The sequence below is a fragment of the Erpetoichthys calabaricus genome, chromosome 8 (assembly GCF_900747795.2).
Source record: "Erpetoichthys calabaricus chromosome 8, fErpCal1.3, whole genome shotgun sequence".
Classification (NCBI taxonomy): domain Eukaryota; kingdom Metazoa; phylum Chordata; class Cladistia; order Polypteriformes; family Polypteridae; genus Erpetoichthys; species Erpetoichthys calabaricus.
In genome coordinates, this window is record NC_041401.2 from 29,614,944 (window position 1) to 29,630,621 (window position 15,678).

At 38.4% G+C, this 15,678-nt stretch overlaps 1 protein-coding gene across 1 annotated transcript in view; it reads left to right on the forward strand.

Annotated features, from left to right (window-relative positions):
* The window catches only part of fap (fibroblast activation protein, alpha), a 106,538-nt gene that overhangs the window by 60,064 nt on the left and 30,796 nt on the right, over nucleotides 1-15,678 (forward strand). The window contains exons 12-18 of the mRNA XM_028806401.2: nucleotides 488-532; nucleotides 7,648-7,752; nucleotides 11,621-11,688; nucleotides 12,320-12,373; nucleotides 12,778-12,902; nucleotides 13,034-13,078; nucleotides 15,472-15,570. Of these exons, the coding sequence (XP_028662234.2) occupies nucleotides 488-532; nucleotides 7,648-7,752; nucleotides 11,621-11,688; nucleotides 12,320-12,373; nucleotides 12,778-12,902; nucleotides 13,034-13,078; nucleotides 15,472-15,570 (541 nt within the window). The remainder of the gene's footprint in view (nucleotides 1-487; nucleotides 533-7,647; nucleotides 7,753-11,620; nucleotides 11,689-12,319; nucleotides 12,374-12,777; nucleotides 12,903-13,033; nucleotides 13,079-15,471; nucleotides 15,571-15,678) is intronic.

Below are 15,678 nucleotides of genomic sequence, written 5' to 3' on the forward strand. Positions count from 1 at the left end.
TGCAGCAGACAAACACCACTCTTCGCTGACAAATACACAAGCCCAATATGAAAAGATTTAAGTGTTTTAAGCATTTCAGATTGGATGACAGTGAGAAAGGCTCTAAAAAACACTGGAAAAAAAACTTTTCAAACAAAACCTGAATTTTCTAAAAATATCCTTTATTAGTATGAACTAAACCTCAATCCGCGTTACCGTTTTCTCCTACTAATGTTATTAGATACCTAGCAATTGGTGAACTACAAATACAAAATTCTTGACTGCCAGGAAGATGGTGCATTTTATGCAAACAGATGGCCAAATAAATTCTTAAATCTTTTTTAAACATAGAGAAGATTTTACTTATGTTGCTCTACACTTGTGAATTAGATTCACTGAATTTGTATACAGTATTTACTTTACAGGAGATAAAAGATAATTAGTTCGGCACAGTCAAGTTTTTAATAATATAATACTCTGTGTTAAACAATTCCCTTTCCTTCCTCAGACAAGGCAGTTTGTTGAAGAAGTTCAAAGTGGTTGGCTAGGACAGGTAAGTAAAACGATGGCTCTACAAATGTTTCTATACTATAGTGGATGTAAAATTTACTGTTATTGTTTAACAACAGCCATACTATTCTGTAAATTCCATTTAGCTCTCTACCATGCATACTCACCACATTTTCATTTTAAAATACACCTTATATACATAACCCTCATCCACATTTAATATTTACTTAAACCAAGTATGATAAGGCAGAACGGTGAGGATAGAAACCGATCATTTACAATAGCTGCTCAGTACTGGGGAAGAACATCAAAGACACCAAAAGACAAGAGACCTTTCACAGCAACAAATTCACAAAATTTACCTAATAGCAAAACACGATAGTAAAATTACTGAATGTAATGTAAGGCATTAAATATATACATTCCAGAAAATACGTTTTACAGTTAAAATAAGCACATTCTTGAAAATCACATTCTCATTCCATTCTTGCATTTTACTCTATACCCCCTTGGTACATCTATTTGTACTTTGTCATTCAGATGAAAAACGAAAATTAATTTTCTAACTAAAGGAACTCTGTTACAACTTTTAATTATGTATTGTCTTGTACAGGTGTTTGCATATTTATTCATTTACTGTATATGTGAGGGATGTTCAAAAGGTTTCCGCACTTTTATATTTTCATTGGAAATGGTGAAGACGGGAGGAGTAGTAATTGGTCGTGTCTGAGAATGTCATGTGACTGGTTCTGTCTGGCCTGCTGGCCACCCTTGCATTTTCAGTATAAGAGTTGTCTCCCTGTGCTGAAGATGGCTGCGAAACGTATAAATTGCACTGAAGAGGAACAGCGTTCTGTCATATGCTTTTTGTGCAAAGAAGGTGTGCCAGGAGCACAAATTCATCTCTACATGTGTCCTCAGTATGAGGATAAAGTTCTCTCACGTAGTTTCGTGATAGCCGTACTAGTGTGACAGATGCAGCGCACTCCAGACAGGAAGAAGATTTTCATGTGATGATGATATGACAGCTGCGGTGCACCAGTGGCTACACCATCAACCAAAAACATTTTTTGCTGATGGCATTTAAAAAGTTCGTATGACGTTGGGAAAATTGCATCACAAAGGAAGGTGACAATTTTGTTACTAGTTTGTTTTTGAAATTCTTAATAAATATAGTTAAAAAAAAGCACAGAAACATCCATCATATGTATGTATGTAGTTAACAAGCTTCTGTAAAAAGCCAAATTTTTCCATAGAAACAAATTAAGTTTTCTGTGGTCAGGTACTGTACTTTGGCACATCCTCCCCATTCCTTTTTTTATGTATAATCTCAGGCAGTTAAATAGAGTAAAGGGACAAGCAGGAGTTAAGTTGTTTATTTAATTATGTATTATTGATAATATGGCCAAAATATTAAGGAAGCAGAGAGAGGAGAAGGTAAGGTGGCCAACTTTAAACCATTCTTTTAACAAAACACAAACTAACAAGGCATCATAGTACAGAATGACCTCTGACTCAAAGCCAATCATAAACATTTCAAAATAACTTACAACAGGATTGCTATGCTTTATTGTTAAATGCTTGCTTAGAAATCTGCTAAGACTATATAAGAATATTAGATAGATAGATACTTTATTAATCCCAAGGGGAAATTCACATACTCCAGCAACAGCATACTGATACAAAAAAACAATATTAAATTAAAGAGTGATAACAATGCAGGTATACAGACAGACAATATCTTTGTATAATGTTAACGTTTACCCCCTCTGGTGGAATTGAAGAGTCGCATAGTTTGGGGGAGGAACGATCTCCTCAGTCTGTCAGTGGAGCAGGACAGTGACAGCAGTGTGTCGCTGAAGCTGCTCTTCTGTCTGGAGATGACACTGTTTAGTGGATGCAGTGGATTCTCCATAATTGATAGGAGCCTGCTGAGTGCCCATCGCTCTGCCACAGATGTCAAACTGTCCAGCTCCATGCCAACAATAGAGCCTGCCTTCCTCACCAGTTTGTCCAGGCATGAGGCGTCTTTCTTCTTAATGCTGCCTCCCCAGCACACCACCGTGTAGAAGAGGGCAGTCGCCACAATCGTCTGATAGAACATCTGCAGCATCTTATTGCAGATGTTGAAGGACGCCAGCCTTCTAAGGAAGTATAACCGGGTCTGTCCTTTCTTACACAGAGCATCAGTATTAGCAGTCCAGTCTAATTTATCATCCAGCTGCACTCCCAGGTATTTATAGGTCTGCACCATCTGCACATAGTCACCTCTGATGATCACGGGGTCCATGAGGGGTCTGGGCCTCCTAAAATCCACCACCAGCTCCTTGGTTTTGCTGGTGTTCAGGTGTAGGTGGTTTGAGTCGCACCATTTAACAAAGTCATTGATTAGGTCCCTATACTCCTCCTCCTGCCCACTCCTGATGCAGCCCACGATAGCAGTGTCGTCAGCGAACTTTTGCACGTGGTAGGACTCCAAGTTGTATTGAAAGTCCGATGTATATAGGCTGAACAGGACCGGAGAAAGTACAGTCCCCTGCGGCGCTCCTGTGTTGCTGACCACAATGTCAGACGTGCAGTTCCCAAGACACACATACTGAGGTCTGTCTTTAAGATAGTCCACAATCCATGCCACCAGGTATGAATCTACTCCCATCTCTGTCACCTTGTCCCTAAGGAGCAGAGGTTGGATTGTGTTGAAGGTGCTAGAGAAGTCTAGAAAAATAATTCTTACAGCACCACTGCCTCTGTCCAAGTGGGAGAGGGATCGGTGTAGCATATACTGTAGATGATGGCATCCTCCGCTCCCACCTTTTCCTGATATGCAAACTGCAGAGGGTCGAGGGCGTATTGAACCTGTGGCCTCAGGTGGTGAAGCAGCAGCCTCTCCATGGTCTTCATCACATGTGATGTCAGAGCAACAGGCCGGAAGTCATTCAGCTCACTAGGACGTGATACCTTTGGGACTGGGGTGATACTCCATCTGGACCCGCTGCTTTGCTGGCACGAAGTCTCCTCAGCTCTCTGCTCACCTGTGCTGTTGTAATTGTGGGTGGGGATGTCTCTCCTATGCTGGTATCAGCAGAAGGATGTGTGGAGGGTGCAGTACTCCGAGGTGAGAGTGAGAGTGGGTTAGGGTGGTCAAACCTGTTAAAGAGGTTGTTCATTTGGTTTGCTCTCTTCACGTCTTTCTCGATGGTGGCACCCCGCTTTGAGCCGCAGCCAGTGATGATCTTCATCCCATCCCACACTTCCTTCATGCTGTTATTCTGCAACTTCTGCTCCAGCTTTCTTCTGTACTGCTCCTTCGCCACCCTGAGCTGGACTCGGAGTTCCTTCTGCACGCGCTTGAGCTCATGCTGATCACCGCCTTTAAAAGCCCTTTTCTTCTGGTTCAAAAGGCCCTTGATGTCACTTGTAATCCATGGCTTGTTGTTAGCATAGCAGCGTACAGTTCTTACTGGAACTACAATGTCCATACAGAAGTTGATGTAGTAGTGCAGTCAACAACCTCCTCAATGTTCTCACTATGTGATCCCTGCAGGATATCCCAGTCTGTAGTTCCAAAGCAGTCTCTCAGAGCCTTCTCTGCCTCCGGGGTCCACTTCCTGAATGAGCGTGTGGTTGTAGGTAGGACCCTCACTCTTGGTTTGTAGTGAGGCTGAAGCAGAACCAGGTTATGATCTGCTTTCCCAAGCGCAGGCAGTGGGGTGGCACTGTATGCGTCTTTAACGTTTGCATACAGTAAATCAATAGTCTTATTTCCCCGGGCGTTACAGTCCACATACTGGGAGAAGGCAGGTAATGTTTTGTCCAGCGTCACATGGTTAAAGTCTCCAGCGATTAGCACAAGCGCCTCAGGGTGCTGCGTTTGTAACTTAGCAACAGAAAGTGGAAACTTTGACGTTAACATGTCCAGAGTTACACCACCGTGTATTAACATAGAGAGCGAGTCCTCCTCCTTTGTGCTTCCTGCAGGTACTTGCGTCTCTGTCCGCTCTAACTGTGCTAAACCCGGGTAGCTCCATGTTAGCATCTGGGATGGTGGTAGTTAGCCACGTTTCGCAAAAGCACAACAAACTGCATTTTCTGTATGTTCTGACATTTTTCACCAGCGCAGCCAGTTCGTCGATCTTATTTGAGATTGAGTTCACATTTCCCAGAATCACAGAAGGCACCGAAGGCTTAAAACGCCACTTTCTTGCAAGCCGCTTCATTTTTAGCTTAGTGCCGGCTCTGCTGCCATGATACTGCCTTCTTACCTCGTTGGGTAAATAGGGAACCACACCGGCACTGGCATTTGTTCTCAGCGCTCGAAGTTGAGTACTTGAATAGACGAGTCTTGGCGTGTAAAAATCCATGCCCACGTTGTAAAAGTAAGTGTGTCCAGTGAACGAATCCACATAAAATAAAGTGATAGGACTGATCATTAAAAAAGAGAAAAATAAAAGTAGAAAAATAAAATCGTATACGGAGCTGCTGAAAAGGCTGCCACTCTCGGCGGCGCCTGAGTCACCTGAGTATAAGGTTCAAGGGTAGGTTATTCCATAAACAATTAAGTTCCTTAATTTGCTTGTAAATTTTAAAGAAATGAGCAGTGTCTTGGCTGCAGGAGTTTTGGGGATTTTTTTTAGTTCTTTTGTTTACATTGCCTAATTATCTATAAAAAGAAAATGTGTTTGATGAAGTGATCAGAATGGCTTTTGATGGTCATGGTGTCTGATTGCTCTTCTCCAATAAAACTGTTACATTGATCAACCTCATATTGACTTTTGGATTTTTTAAGAAAGGAGAGTTGCATCCATAGTTTGGTGTCAGTAGCGGGATAGAGTTCGTCCAAGTGCTACCGTCTTGGGTGACCTTCCTCATGTGGGAAAGCGTAGCTGAATTGTTAGGTAAGGGATGCTTCTGCTTTTCTACAAGATCTCCTTCCCAAGGCAGTGTGGCGACCTATGATTTGAGCGCTGGCGAACCCCTAATACCACATTAGTAAGTTCTGGTTTATCATGATCTTTGACAGAATTATTAAGAATGGGAAATGCCAGAGGGCACACTATGCCTTCTACAAGGGGATCCTTGGCCTTGTTTATGGAATATAATAATGATAGTGTAGAAAATAAGAAATTAAAATTAGTGGGCAACTGGAACTGGAAAATAACTGCATTAAAAGTTTACTGGTGGCCACTGGAAGGTAGTTTTAATTGGGACAGGTGGTCCCATTTGGGTTGCGGTCAAAGGTGAAATAGGATAAGGGTACTTAAAGGCAAATACAAATGTTAAAAGACATGTGAAGAAGATTGCTGCTATTCCTGCACAAAATCAGGGAAAATAACTAGCTGAAGAAAACCTATTAAATGATCAACTGGCTATAAAACAGAGGAAATGTAGGGCAGGTTGGTCGACCCCTGACTGGCACTGGGGCTCTGCACAAACCCATTACTCAGTTACTGTAATGGAGCAAGTACAGCATGTGTGAATGATGATTCTGACATTGACTACCCACCACTATATACCTGGAGTCCCCAAGCCTCAGCACCAGAGTCACATTCTACATCTAAAATGGACATTCGACCAAGCTCCACTGCAAGTCACCTAACTGGCTTTAATTTACATGCCCAAGGGGTTTCTGCGGTGGGTTTAATCAAGGCTGCTATGGGAGGTTGGTTTCAAACTTTGAAGGGACTTGTGGACATCTGGTAGCTCAAGCTTGTTACATGGAGGCACCATAGGAGCTAGCCAGAAGGTAAAGGCATTGTAAGCAAAAGACGCTACTGACAGATTATAACCTGAAAGTTTGCCAGTGAGCTGTCAGTAGCCAAACAAAGTCTGAACATTACTGACGCCAGCAAAGACTAAACAGAAGTCAGTGAAGCAGCATTATTCAAAGTCTCGTAAAAGCATATGTTTATCTGTTTAGCAAGAACATTCATGGACAGCGTTTTTGGGCATAGAAAAGGGTCAATTTTAGTCAAACTGCTAACTTGGATCTTTATATTTAAGCACTTAAAAAGTTGCAGAAGGAGAGTAAGACCTCACAAACATTTTGCTCTAATTTAACAGAACAGCACAACCATACCCAAGTTTGTAAACTCAGTAAGCAGTCATAAACTTTGTTCTTCCCCAAACCACCGTATAAGTTCATAAGCTGCTCCCTCAGATTTCTCTTTTGAAGCCCTCAAAGATATCATATGTGGGAAAATGATGAAGTGGGTGCACGTGCAGGACTGGTCAGGAAGGGGGCACATACTTTTGTTTCTCACTGGTGCAAAGTTCTTAAAGTTCATAGCGATCACATAGGGAAAGGGCATATGTAACAAATACGCTTAATTATTTTATATGTATGTTTAACAATATATAAATAATTACTAGCAATAAAAACTGTGCGGCAAACCATTTGGGCAACCCAGAAAGTGTGTATGTATACATAAATAAATATGCTGAATATGCACACACAAGAAAAATAACCTTTCTAAATGTGAATCATTGTCACAAATAAACACATATTTTATATTAATTTTGTCTTATTTTGCATTAAGTGAATTTCTGCATACCAAACAAGGAGCCTAGAATTATTGTTTGTACAAGTGACATTCAAAAAGTTTCCACACTTTTTTTAACTCTATTTATTAAGAATTGCAAAAAGAAATTTCAAAACTTTCTACATAGTCACCTTCATTTGTGATGCAATTTTCCCAGCGTCGTACCAACTTTTTAATGCCCAATTACTACTCCTCCTACCTTCACCATTTCCAATGAAAATATAAAAGTGCAGAAACGTTTTGAACGTCCCTCATACTTATTATAACACAGTAAATACAAATAGCCCCACTGAAAGTGTATCCTAAAATCAACCTCAAAAGCTCATAATACTATCAATATAGTTTTATAAATTTTTCATAATTTGGTAAAATTGTTAAGAGGCTGTACTCTGGCTTCAGCCTTCAAAGCAAAATGAACATTAGAAATAATGTATCAATCCAGAATGTAGATACAGATTTGGAAAATGAATGAATACTACCAGAACATATTCTATTCCAGTAATTATCAGACCTTGTAGTTTGCATTGATATTAACAGTTTATAAGAAAAGATCAACTGAATACCAAGTGAGTCATATTTTTAATTTATTACATGATTATGTTTTCTGAATTCATTTCAGTATTCACCATTTCCACCTCATTTCACTGGAGATAATGAAAGCTTCTACAAGATACTTTCCGACAGGAATGGCTATAAACATATACATTATCTGACTTCTGGAAAGGTAAGAGACTTTCCTTTAAAATTTACTAAACCACCCACACTCAAAGTTTTATGTTTTTGTTTATAAATCAAACATGAAGGGAATGTAACCAAATTGTGTTCACAGATTTGCAAGTCATAAGCTGCAAAATGTGGATAACCAACTGCCATTTGTTACATGACAATGTGATGAAAATGTTTTCCAATGAGACATGATTTTTTTCAAGAATTGGTTTTAAAAAGCATTGAGACAACAGCACCATGTGTTTCAGGACAAGCCACATTAGATAGATAGATAGATAGATAGATAGATAGATAGATAGATAGATAGATAGATAGATTGATAGTTAGATAGATAGATAGATAGATAGATAGATAGATAGATAGATAGATAGATAGATAGATAGATAGATAGATAGTGTAGAAAAGGCGCTATATATGCACCTGACCCGGCACAGAAGGACACAGAGGCATGTATAAAACAAGGACTTTTTATTTTTCTTCTTCACCCATGGGCACACGTCTTCCCCGTGACCCACAGGCAATACACAGTCCCAAAAGCACTCTTTTCCACACAACAACAACAGCAGCAGCACTCTTTTCTCCTCTCCCACCACTCTTCCGCAAGCGTAGTCCTCCTCCTCCCGACCCTGGCTCTCTGAGTGGTGGTGGCTGGCCCTTTTTATACCCCACCCGGAAGCATTCCAGGTGCTTGATCACCTGGTCCTAATTGGGGCTGAAGATTTGACCAGCCGGGCTGCAGACTCCATGCAGCTCCCCCTAGTGGCCATCCGAGCCCCCAACCAGGCTGTGGAGGACTCCATCTCCCATGGAGCCATGCGCCAGGTTGAGGAATCATTGTCCTCCAGGGAAACTGCCACCAAGCGTCCCGGGGGAGGTATTGATGTGTCCATGGCTGCTCCCCCGGAACAGATGCAGCAGGGGCGTCCCTGCCGGGCATGGGACCCGGCTGTCCTTCACGATAGATAGATAGATAGATAGATAGATAGATAGATAGATAGATAGATAGATAGATAGATAGATAGATACTTTATTAATCCCAAGAGGAAATTCACAAATCCCAAGGGTTTATGTCAATCACTCATTAAACAGAAATGCAAATATCAAATCAAAGCTTAAAAGACACCTTGCAATTTTCTATTTTCTCTGTTCATATTCATGCAAGGATATGTCATGAAATAGATGTAACCTTTGAGTAAAGTCAATAAAACATGTTTCATAGAATCATTGTAAATGATATACATATCCAGCTCCCTGTAGTGTTTATACTGCTGAAGTGCAGCTATCTTTGTGGTATTAAAAGATGTAACAATAGCTGAGATTTGTACATTCAACAGACACCTTGTTGTATTTTTGTCCACTGTAGTGCTCAGTTTTTTGCCACCCCATGGAATTAATTCTCTTGAATAGAAAAACTTCTGTAGCACAAGGCAAATTAAAGCGTCAAGAAAGCTAATCCATACCTGCTTGCAGATGTCTTTTTACAACTATATTTAGAGCAACCACCTGCTTGACTGACTGACAGCTTTATAAATACGAAGACTTATAAAAGTAGGAATAATTTGTGCATAGCCAGTATCTTTCCTGGTAACACAGGACACACGTGAGGAACAAGTCCATTCCAAGGCACACAAAAGCACAGACATGCAAACTCATTTTTTATATTTTAATTTAAATACACAAATGAGCATTACGTAATATATTAGGTGTTTGGACCATAGGATAGGAAATTCATGAGCAAAGGGGACAAGGAGAGAAACTCAATACAGACGGCACCTCATCTTGCAATTAAATTGTGGATTAAAGCCTGTGAAGCACAATTACACTGTCCTTAAAATACATGACATATTTTATCATATCTTTCTTATGAAGGATGAGAATTTAAGTAAATTTGGTTAGAAACTACTTTTTTAAATTTTTCATCTACAGTGGATTCAGAAAATATTCCAATTTCTTCAGTTTCTGTGCACTTTATTGTGTTCTTGATTGTGTTATTATTCCAATTTTTGCCCATCAGTCTACACTCAGTAACCCATAATGACAAAGTGAAAAAACGTTTTCAGAAAGGTTTGCATGTTAAAAACTGAAATCTGTTATTTATATGTAAGTATTCAGACCCTTTGCTGTGGCACTCTGAATTGTGGTCTTCCTGTTTGCTTTAATTCTCCTTGGTGTGTGTCTGGAGTTTTTTTTTGTTTTTTCTGTCCACCCTGGCCATCGGACCTTACTCCTTTCTATGTTAACTAGGTTGTCTTATTTTAATTTCTTATTTTGTCTTTTATTTTTCTTCTCTTCATTATGTAAAGCACTTTGAGCTACTTTTTGTATGAAAATGTGCTATATAAATAAATGTTGTTGTTGTTGTTGTTGTTCATTGGAGTCCACCTGTGCCAAAATCAATGGATTGGATATCACCTAGAAAAGCACACACCTGTGTGCAAATCCCACAATTCACACTGCATGTGAGGACAAACACCAAGCCTTGAAGTGCAAGGACCTCTCCGTAGACCTCCACAATCAAATTGTACTGAGGCATCAATCAGGTCAAGGAGATAAAACAACTTCTAAAGCTTTGAGTGTTCCTTTGAGCAAAATGGCCTCAATAATGGTAAAAATTGAAGACGTTTGGAACCACCAGAATTCATCATAGAGTTGACCATTTGGCCAAAATGATTAACCAAGCAAGAAGAGTCCTGGTCAGTGAGGTGACCAAAAACCCCATTCATTCTAACAGAGCTTCAGAAAACCTCAGCTGAGATGGGAGAACCTTTTGGAAGAATAACCATCTCAGTAGCATTCCATCAATCACACATTTATGGATGAGTGGTTAGATGGAAGTTTGCCAAATGGCATTTTAAGGACATGCATGAAGTAAAGATCCTCTGGTCTGATGAGATAAAAATTGAACCCCAAGGATTATGTCTGGTGAACACCAGGCACTGCTCACTACCTGCCTAATACCATCCCTAAGGTGAAGCATGGTGATGGCAGCATCAGGCAGTGCAGGTGCTTCTCAGCAGCAGGATCAGTGAGACTGGTCAGAATTGAAGGAAAGATGAATGCGGCCAAATACAGAGAGGTGCCTGAAGAAAACCTGCTCCAGAATGCACCCAACGTCAGACTGGGACAATGCTCACCTTTCTGCACAACAAACACCAGAAAGACATCCTTGTGTGCAAAGCTTATAGAAAGACTCATCCAAGAAGAATGGAAGCTGTAATGACTACCAAAGGGGCTTCTATAAAGTATTGAATTAAGGGTCTGAATATGAATGAGAGATTCCAATTTTAGAAGTTTTTTTAAAATTTGTAATCCTTTCTGAAAACATGTTTCACTTTGTCATTACAGGTTAGTGAGTGTTGACTGATAGGCAAAAATGTCTTCTTCTTTGGTCTGCTCCTATTTAAGGGTCACCACAGCGGCTCACCAGTCTCCATTTATTCCTGTCTTTTACATCATTTTCTGCCACACTGACTGCCTTCATGTCCTCCTTCACCACATCCATAAACTTTCCCTGTTTCTCTTGCCTGGCGGTCCCATCCTCAGCCTTTTTTTCGCAATATACTCCTCATCTCTCCTCTACTCGTCCCCAAACCATCTCAATCTAATCCCTCTCACTCGGTCACCAAACTGTCGCACATGTTTTGTCCCTCTAATATATTCATTCCTAATCCTGTCTATTCTTGTTATTCCAAAAATGGCAAATGTATCCATTTAAAATTAAATCTACAATGCAATCAAGTGTGCAGAAAGTGAAGGGGTCTGAATTCTTTCTGAATCCACTGTATATACTCAGACAAAAAGCAATTTATCAAAAACACTGTGTAACGTAAGAAAACAAAAACTGACAAAAATATGCTTGTTTTTAGGAACCACAACTGATTACGTCTGGAGAATGGGAAGTCATTTACATTGTGAAAGTAACAAAGGATGCACTGTACGTACTTCACAGAGATTATATGATTTTATGTTATTAGCAATGAAAGTATTTTATTACTGCAACAAACATCATTTAGACTTTTGGAAAACAAAGAATAATGTAATTTTGAAATTGATTTTTTTCCAAATGCTGAAATCAAGTCTTAAATAGTGAAAAATAAATGGTGAGGTAACTGCTCTGAACCAGACCACTGCGGCCAAGTAGCACTCACCCAGTTTAGCAAACTGACAGCAACATTAATAACAGTTTTACCACTACAGCTTCTGATCTTGATCACATGCTGCTGCCTTATGAGGGGCCACCTGCTTGTGATCTGGGGTCTTAGTAAATCCTGGCAGGAGATCTCCATAGAACACGCAAACATGAAGGGCTACCTCCACCTCATCTAATGTTTTCTACTCCTCCTAACTCAATGATTATTATTATTTGTCAATATACTACAGGATATAGAGCTCCATTAAAAAATGTTAGTAATTTGTCTTGCTATATTTGAATAAATTTTAAACATTCACTCAAAATAAACTAAGCTCTGTGCAGATATTAAAATCATTTACTTGTGGAATTTACATTTTGTTTCTAGTTTTAAATCTTTACTAATTGTTTTCTAAATATTTATCTCTCCTCACAGTTATTATGTTAGTAACCAGGATGGAGGTACTCCTGGAGGGAGAAATCTTTACAAGTAAGAATGTTATGCATGAAAAAATTAACTTCCAATTACTCAATAAACAAAAAATACTGTATTTTTTCACACATTTAAGAGTGTGCTCACCGTATTTATATAACAAAAAATTATTTTTAAGAAACCAAATATGCATGTTTTATTTCTTACAAAATGAGATTCTACATCAGTTTTTAAATGCATTTCTTTTTCACAGAAAATGTAAACTGCAATAGTAACTGAATGTTATAAATATTCTGCCGACATGTTGGTGAAACACACAAATAAGAATTTCACTGTACTCTGTACATTTTAAAATGAACTTAAATTGTAAAAATGTAAATGCTTTTGATGATGTACTCCATAAATATATATATATCTCATAAGAGTAATTTGTATTTGTTTAAATTCCTTCTATGAAACAGAATTACAATTGGTAGTTCTCATTCCGATCCACAATGTATGACATGTAACACAAGACGAGAAAGATGTAAATATAACTCTGCATACTTCAGCAAAAATGCAACATATTACCGAATGGATTGTTCTGGTGAGTTTAAGTTTTCGACTATTGCTTAGCTTTGCTAGTATTACTCCTAAATTAATTTTAAACTCAGTCTGCCAATATATAAAAAATGCATTTTCTCTGTTATCTTCACCAACATGTATTCTTTTTCACAGGACCTGGAATTCCTATTTATACTCTTAATGACAACACTGGAAAAGGTACTGGAGACAATAAGCTCAAATTTCTACTTTTTTGTGAATGCATTTTTTATACTTCAAATAACATTAACGTCTAAAATATGCAAGGGTATCTGATTTAATGTATCAACAAATTCATTCTACTGTATATTAGGGTAACCTAAAGTATTATAGATAGATAGATAGATAGATAGATAGATAGATAGATAGATAGATAGATAGATAGATAGATAGATAGATAGATAGATAGATAGATAGATAGATAGATAGATACTTTATTTATGCCCAAGAGGAAATTAAAACTTTGCCTATATACAGATATATGTTATAAAAAACAAGCAAACAACAACCCCCTAAACGCACATACAAACTTCTGTCCTGAATACTGGAGAGCTGCTACTGTCAATAACAGGCTTATAGGTGGCAGTAAGATGCTCAGACCTGTCCAGAAATAAATTTAAAGGCATTCACGTTTGAATGCAGCAGAACCAGCTTGTTATGTCCACAAAAAGAACATGCCATTACAAGTTTGTTCCATCCAAAGTTGTCTGGTTGAACACACCAGCATTCACAATGACTCATCATTACAGATTGTTAACAGAGTGAATCATTTTTGTTGCTGAGTATAAAAATAAAATTAAAAGGGTAATGCAACCCATTAGCCAGTAACGTGTGACATTTTGCTGTCAATCACCCATCCAGCCCCGCCTTTCATCAGGATAGTGTCCTAGCTATACAATACAGTTTGTATCAATGTTCTCCTGGGTGTTGATACTGGGATATCGCTGATGAGTTACATATGCATCCTCATCCAAACTCGGGAGCAATGATCTTCATGTTTGTTCCATCAATCACACTAACAACTCCAGGAAAACCAGCAATTTTCATGAATACAGCTTGCTTTAACATGGAGTGATAAGGAAGTGTATTGTATAAATCTGTGAATTACTTCTCACATTATTAGGGCATTCAAAGTTTAGTGCATATTCAAGAAATGGTTGGTTGGGACATACTTATATCATTGCTTCTGTGAAGCTGCATTTTTCCCTGTGGCCAAAAAATGTAATGTTTCCAATGCTTTCATTTTGGCTGACAGTGTATACCTTCTCCATGTAGATGGAGCAATCATGTGAAATACAAGATTTGTTGGTAATATTATTTTATCTCCTTTATGAGTTAATTGTTGTCCAGTGTTTGCAAAACACTTCACCTTTCCCAGAATGTGCAGGCCAATCTCTGTCTGAATGCCATATTCTGGCAGCTCCTAGCTCATGAGTTTCCCTAAATACTCATGACATTAGGAGTAGTTTTGAAAATTAGGAAAACTGACAAAATGCTTTTATGCCTACTCCTATGAGTAGGACCAAATTTGTGTCAGTCACTCTGTGATTTTTTGAGCCAGTTAGGACCATTTTTCTGTTCTGAGGAACTTGATAAATAAGGGCACGGCTCTTTATTTTAGTCATCAAAATCTTTCTAATGGATAAAGATAGTCTGAATGAGCAAATAGCATATCAAATAAAGCATTATTTTTGAAGTGTTATAAATAAAAAGATGCTATCTCATTGATCTTGCTCTTCATGCATGGTAGAATATGTTGGGTGATGTCAGAGTTTTTTTTTTTCTAAAACAAAAATAAAATGGTCCAAACGACATGCTTCAAAAATCACACCATACAGGGTCAGTCATAGACCATTTATGTATTACACTGAAGCTGCACACTTTAAGAATGTCCTGTAAATGAATATCAACTTACAGGCAATGTCATGATAAGATGTTAACATGCCATAAGTGTTGAATATAGTCTTGCATCTAGGCTTTGAATGGATATTAGTTTACAATGAAAGATTACATTGGTCAAACAGACATGAAAAGGAATTGGCTTGTAAACCCCATGCAAATTCTGCTCTTACCAAATTAGAAAATGAAAATCTGACAATATTGATCATTAACCTCTAATATTCCTCAAGCTCTGAAGTTCCCCAAACTACTACCACTTACCACACTACTTTATTGAGTGTATCTATAATTTTCTGTGTAGAGAAAAATGTAACAATCATTCATGAACAGGATTATCAGTTTAGGGGGAGTTCTGATTTGTGGGAAAATTCAATATCTAAGTCATCAGAGTGGAAAGATGTGCAGACGTTTATGTGAGGTAGAAATTCTGAGGTGGAAAGTATGGAAAATGAGGATTAAAGGATTGATTCAGCCACACCCAAAAAAAATTGTTAAAGCTCTTACAGTTCTATGGATACTGGCAAAATGAAATTTAACAGTCAATCTTTCTTGATGTACAGTATGTCAGAGGAAGTGGGTTTATTATGTGCCATACTGGTCATAAAGAAGATAGCATGGGTAGTGACAGTCACTTCCAAAGTGCTTTAATAATATTTTGTGTGGATTTTTTTTAGAACTTCGCATCCTTGAGGAGAACAAGGAATTGGAAGAAATCCTAAAGGACATTCAAATGCCAACAGTCAAACAGGGAAACATTCAAGTGGCAGGATTCAGTATGTGTGCTTACATTTATCTTTTAAATATACTCTTTTAATTTAAATGAATATATCAAAGTTGGATCAGCAAAGGGCATGTGTGTACTTCAGATAATTTATTTTCAA